The following is a 6,000-nucleotide window of genomic DNA, read 5'->3' on the forward strand; positions in this document are numbered from 1 at the left end:
GGAAACGGAAATGGCTAGGAAAGGGGCAGAAAAAGGCAAAAGGGGGCTAGCAAGGTAGAAACTTCCTTAGCACCTGTTGTAAGGGTTTTAACTGGTAGGATTAATACTATCCTGCAGGCAGGGAGGGTCTTGAGGGTAGAAAGAAGATAGATCAAAGGAATGGAATGAGTGGGGATCTTTCAGGCAAACAATGATTATGTAGATAGGCCATAGTATCAGGAATGCAGGGTGCTTTGTGAGCCCCACAGAGCTCAACCACATCCTCACAATTTCCCAACATCTCCCCCTTTCTTTTTATCTAATGGCCATGGTATCAGGAATGCAGGGTGCTTTGTGAGGCAGGGAGTCTGATAAGACATGGCAAACCTTTGGGGTTACTCCTGTCGCTCCTTGCTCAACCTCTCGGTAGAGAGAGACTGACAGAATAGACACATTCCTCAGGTCAAGCCCTGCCAGGCTCTACCACATCCTCATAATTTCCCGACATTGATGTAGTGGGGGAGGTATGATACACTCAATCTCAAGAGAAAGATAGACACCTGCAGACCTGCTTTACCGCCTGTGAAGGGATTCCCTGCAGGTGGGGAGCCGGGACTCGAACCGTGATCCTTTCTCGGATCATTATGCCGGTCCTTGTGCTTTGCACCATGTGTGCTTAGCCCACTGCGCTACCGCCTGACTCCCAGTGTTCCAAGTTCTAAGTATAATGTTTTTATGTTTTTGAAGTAGTAACCTAATGTATTTATGTTGCTTACATAACTATGAAATACATAAAGGATGTATGTGTGATAATTATATGTGAAATCCTGGAATAATCACTGTGAAGATCAAATGAGTTACCATGTAAAAATGTTTTCTCAATATATTACTATATTACTATTATTCGATTTTTAAAAAATTGTTAAATTAAAAGTATTCAAATTGTTAGCTCTCATGAAGTGATTGAGTTTATGAGAAGGGGTGAAATTAGATGAAGGTATGCTTATTCCCCCCTCTATTAAAATTATCGTTTCCCTCATACTCAAAGCTGAGGTATATTGTTACATGGAGATAAGCATGGCCCTGCACCTGGGACCATGGTGCACCCGGTTAAGTGCACATAGTACTATGCTAAGGTTCTGCTCAAGGATCCAGGTTTGAGCCTCCCACCTCCTACAGTGGGGACACTTTCCGAGTTGTAAAGCAGGTCTGCTGGTGTCTATCTTTCTCTCCTTTATTTCTCTGTCCACTATCTCTCAATTTCTCTTTGTCCTAGCGAATAACATGGGGGGAGGGGAAATGGCGCCAGGAGCAGTGGATTTGTAGTGTAGACACTGAGCCCCCAGCGATAACTGTGGAGGCAAAATAAAATAAATAAAAAGATAAGCATGAATAGGGATGGTTTTGTCCATTTTCCACAAATCAGTCATTCTGTTAAAGAAAATTTTGTAGCTTTATTTGTTGTTTATAGAGTTTCATACATGTCTATGTATGCACATTTAAGTAAAATGTGTAAAAAAAAAACACCTTATTTTAAATGTTCCATATGCAAATCTTATATAGTGGTTGTCATATAAAACATTTCCAAAGTCTGCAGTTGCTTTAAAAGTCACAATGTCTTGAACAAATACAAGAGCACATGTAGGTACTAATACCAACAGTGAACAAATGTTCAAGAGGATATGTAATAGGGTTGCAGTCTGGGAAGAAGAGTAATAGCCATTAAGACTATCAGATTTCTGTTTCTGTGTCAGTGAATAAGTAAAGACAATCTTTATTTTACAGGACTAAATCTTCTGTTAATAGTAGCAAAATTCTTAACTTTTCCTTTATCCATTATCCTAATTTTAAAATGTCTCCGTATATAGTGGTAGCTAATACTATTGCCTGTTTATTGGAATTATTTCAACTTGTGGTAAGTAGGTTATTTTACCTGTGAAATTGCTTCAGGCCTTTTATAGCCATGTTGTATTTAACTCCTGATTGTATGGATTTGAGCTGTATTGCTAGGCTACTTGTCTCTAAAGCACTCTTCAGTTTTCATCTTATAAAAGGAAATGGTCAATTTGAGATTATGTGGTCTTAGAAATAGCTATGTGTGATTAGAAAGTACTTGTTCATATCATATTTGTGTCATTTAGTAGCTCATCTCTCTGTTTTAGGAACAGCCTTTCCAAAGATAAATTCTTTATTTAAAAAATATGCTCTCAAAAAGAACTTCATTAATTATAACTTAATGTTCTATGAAATAATATTTGCTTAGCATTTAAAATATTAAACATGAAGGTAAGCCAGAATAGTTTGAATACATCATATATTTTGATTTTTCTTTTTTTTTTTTTTTTTTAAACCAGAGCACTACTGACTGAACTCTAGTTTATGGTAGTGCTGGGGACCCTTGACAACAATTTTTCTTCAGAGAGTTGTAAACTCATATCCAGTTTATTCAAATTACCATGAACTTTTATTATAATGTAAAGAAATGGCAAGTCAGTATTCTCTCAATAAAATGATACTGAAATTGGGGGAAAGTAGACTTTAAAATACACAAGAATAAAGTGTTTCCTTGTCTTTATATAGAATGCATACTTTACAGAAGAAAATTTTGTAGTTTATTTTCTTAGGTTTATATGTTTATGCATACTTTCATACATATCTAATATTTGATTCCCTAGCATTGAGTCCTGTAGTTTTATTTATCTCTGTAAAGATTTGTTAACTTCCTGGTAATAGCAGATGAAGTTTTAGCATTTCTGTGCTTTGTTACATTATCCTTCTAATATATTGATTACACGTTTACTTATACCAGTAATTATTATTTATGTGAGTATAACAATGGTATATCTACAAGTCAAAGTAGTGTTTTATTATTGCATTTTTCTTTTAAAATACTTTTCTTACTAGTTTTCTTGATTTGCATACATGTCTTCTTAAATGTTCAGCTAATTTCATTGGAGTACAGATTAGGGTTTTTCAGGCACTTTTCACCAGAGGGTAATCCTGCTCACATAAAGTGATTACATCCTTGAAGTAATAGGGCCTGTTTTCCATGATCCTAACACATGTTAGTGTAATTCTAACTCAATTTGGAAGGCATCAAGTGGGAAACTTTAGAATTGTAGTTGAAAGTTTATTGTACTCTAGGTTTGTGCTTAGAGTATTTTGAAGTTAGGCTTCACCTCCAAAAAATTTACAGATTGTGAAGTAAAATCCAATGATTCTAAAGTAGGAAGTTTCAGTTCTGTTTATATACTAAAGTAACTCTTAAATAGGTACAATGTAGCTAAGAAACTGAAGGTTTCGAAAGCTTTGAAATATAGAGCATTCAAGTACCTAGTATAGCCTATTCTAACCAAGGACTTTACTATCTTTTTAAATTTTATTTATTTATTGATGAGAAAGATAGGAGGAGAGTGGTCTGGGAGGTGGTGCAGTGGATAAAGCATTGGACTCTCAAGCATGAGGTCCTGAGTTCAATCCCTGGCATTTCTCATCCACTGTGTTTCTCATTAATAAATAAATAAAATCTTTAAAAGAAAAGAAAAAAAGAAAGATAGGAGGAGAGAAAGAATCGGGCATCACTCTGGCACCTGTGTTGCCAGGGGCTGAACTTGGGACCTTATGCTTGAGGGTCCAGTACTTTATCCACTGCGCCATCTCCCGGACCACAGTTTCTCTGCATGTTTTTGTGGAGGTTCATTTACATCTTATAATCATGGTATACTATTTGGTTATAACACAAAATTTCTGTTATCCATAAGGCAACATAACATTTGCTGGTTACTATCCCATATTTAATTTAAAAAGTATATTCTGAATAATTTATATTCATATATATCACTGTATATGAAGGAAATAAGAGGATATTCATTCCAGAAAGGTGGGCAGAGTAACAGTGAAGAACAGTATCTACCTTACACTTCAAATTTATTTTGCCTCTTGAAAATTTTTTTTTTTATATATATATATATATATATTTTTTTTTTTTATTATTTATTTATTCCCTTTTGTTGCCCTTGCTGTTTTATTGTTGTAGTCATCATTGATGTTGTTGTTGGATAGGACAGAGAGAAATGGAGAGGGGAGGGGAAGACAGAGAGAGGGAGAGAAAGAGAGACACCTGCAGACCTGCTTCACCGGTTGTGAAGCGACTCCCCTACAGGTGGGGAGCTGGGGGCTTGAACCGGGATCCTTACACAGGTCCTTGCGCTTTGCGCCACCTGCACTTAACCCGCTGCACTACAGCCCGACTCCCGCCTCTTGAAAATTTTTGAAAGTACTTTACAAAAGAGAAGTGAAAAGTTTAACTTTTTAACCAAAGCTACTATTTGGTTTTATAGAACTGACCATTGAAGTGTCATTTCTGATTACATAATATGATTTTTTTATGCATAAAATTCCACACAACTTGAATTTAGTATTTTTCAACAGTATTTTGATTAATCTTCTATTTTCACAGTTGTTCAGTCGTGGCTGTTTTCTCTTACATGTTGTGTTTTATAATTGGGTCACATATTTCTATCATCAGTGAGCAGTATACTTTCATTGTGTTAAAGTCAGTTCATAAAGCGGGGGTACTTTTTACTCAGTGCTTACTATTCTATTTGCATTACCTAAGTATATACTCAAAGTACTACGTTTTGCAAAATAAAGTAATTTTTTTCTATTAAAAGTAAAAAAAAAATATTTTGCCAGCTGCCTTAGAAATGTCAGATGGTGGCACACCTGGTTGAGTGTACATGTTACATTGCACAAGGACCCATGTTCAAGCCCCCAGGGGGAATGCTTTGTAAGTGGTGAAGCAGTGTTGCAGGTGTCTCTCTGTCTATTCCTCTCTATCATCCCTTCCTCCTGATTTCTCGCTGCCTCTATCCAATAAATAAAATAAAGGTAATAAAAAAAATTTAAGGGAGTCAGTGGTAGCCCACCGGTTAAGCTCACATGGTGTGAAGCACAAGGATAGTGTAAGGATCCTGGTTCCAGCCCCAGCTCCCCACCTGCAGGGGAGTCACTTCACAAGTGGTGAAGCAGGTCTGCAGCTATCTTTCTCTTCCCCTCTCTGTCTTTCCCTCTTCTCTCCATTTCTCTCTGTTCTATCTAACAACGACGACCTCAGTAATTTCAACAATAAAAACAAGGGCAACAAAAGGGAAAATAAATATTAAAAAAAAGAAATGTCAGATGTATTTATGTCAATTAAAATCAGAACACATTTTGAAGAAATCTATTCTTTTGGATCATGTCTGTTATGTAGATGAATAATTCTTTGCTTAAAGAAACTGTTTTACATAATTACTTTTGATCATCTATAGGTTCTCAATATAATTTTAAAATATCATTTGAAATTTTTTACAGTAATCCTAAATCGGAGAGTCAGAGAGTAAATAAAAAAGTCAACAATGATGCTTCACTTAGGATTCACAATCTATCCATCTTGGTGAAACAGATAAAATTTTATTACCAGGTAAGTATTACTTTTTTCACCCAGTGTTTTTATTAACTGCTTATATAATCACACTTCGTGTTATTTAATATCAATCACTTAGCACATACTTAGTGCCTATGTATCTGGTACTAGTCTGTTTATTGTAGATAACAACGTAGTTAAAGTTATTTGATATTAAACATACAAGTGAACATTTCATAATTAGCTGTTTTTTTTTTTACAAATAATTATTATATGTTACATATTTTTAAAACTGCTTCCTTGAGAACTTGATAGTCCAACATTTCCTGTTCTTGTTGAATTATGCCTTTGGAAAGTCTTTTTATCTTTCTTTTAAAATTGGATTCACATTGTAGAGTTTAAATATGAATAGAGCACCGCTAAGGTCTGGCATATGGTGGTATAGGGAATTGAACCTGGGACTATGGAGTCTCGGGTGCTAAGAGTCACTTTGCATAACCATTATGCTGTCTCCCCCACCCTCACACATATTTTGATAGTTGTATTAAAAATTTTTAACTTTTATGTATTAATTTCTGTTAGGATTTATTTCACTAGTGAGTTATTTGGAAGCA

At 35.4% G+C, this 6,000-nt stretch overlaps 1 protein-coding gene across 4 annotated transcripts in view; it reads left to right on the plus strand.

The window, feature by feature from the left end:
• CCDC88A (coiled-coil domain containing 88A) overlaps positions 1–6,000 on the plus strand; it is a 143,471-nt gene that overhangs the window by 20,840 nt on the left and 116,631 nt on the right. For all 4 annotated transcript variants that reach the window (XM_060187247.1, XM_060187246.1, XM_007525464.3 and 1 more), the window contains exon 3: positions 5,335–5,443. In XM_060187247.1, coding sequence (XP_060043230.1) covers positions 5,335–5,443 — 109 coding nt within the window. The remainder of the gene's footprint in view (positions 1–5,334; positions 5,444–6,000) is intronic.

Source organism: Erinaceus europaeus, chromosome 3, assembly GCF_950295315.1.
Source record: "Erinaceus europaeus chromosome 3, mEriEur2.1, whole genome shotgun sequence".
Taxonomy (NCBI): Eukaryota; Metazoa; Chordata; class Mammalia; order Eulipotyphla; family Erinaceidae; genus Erinaceus; species Erinaceus europaeus.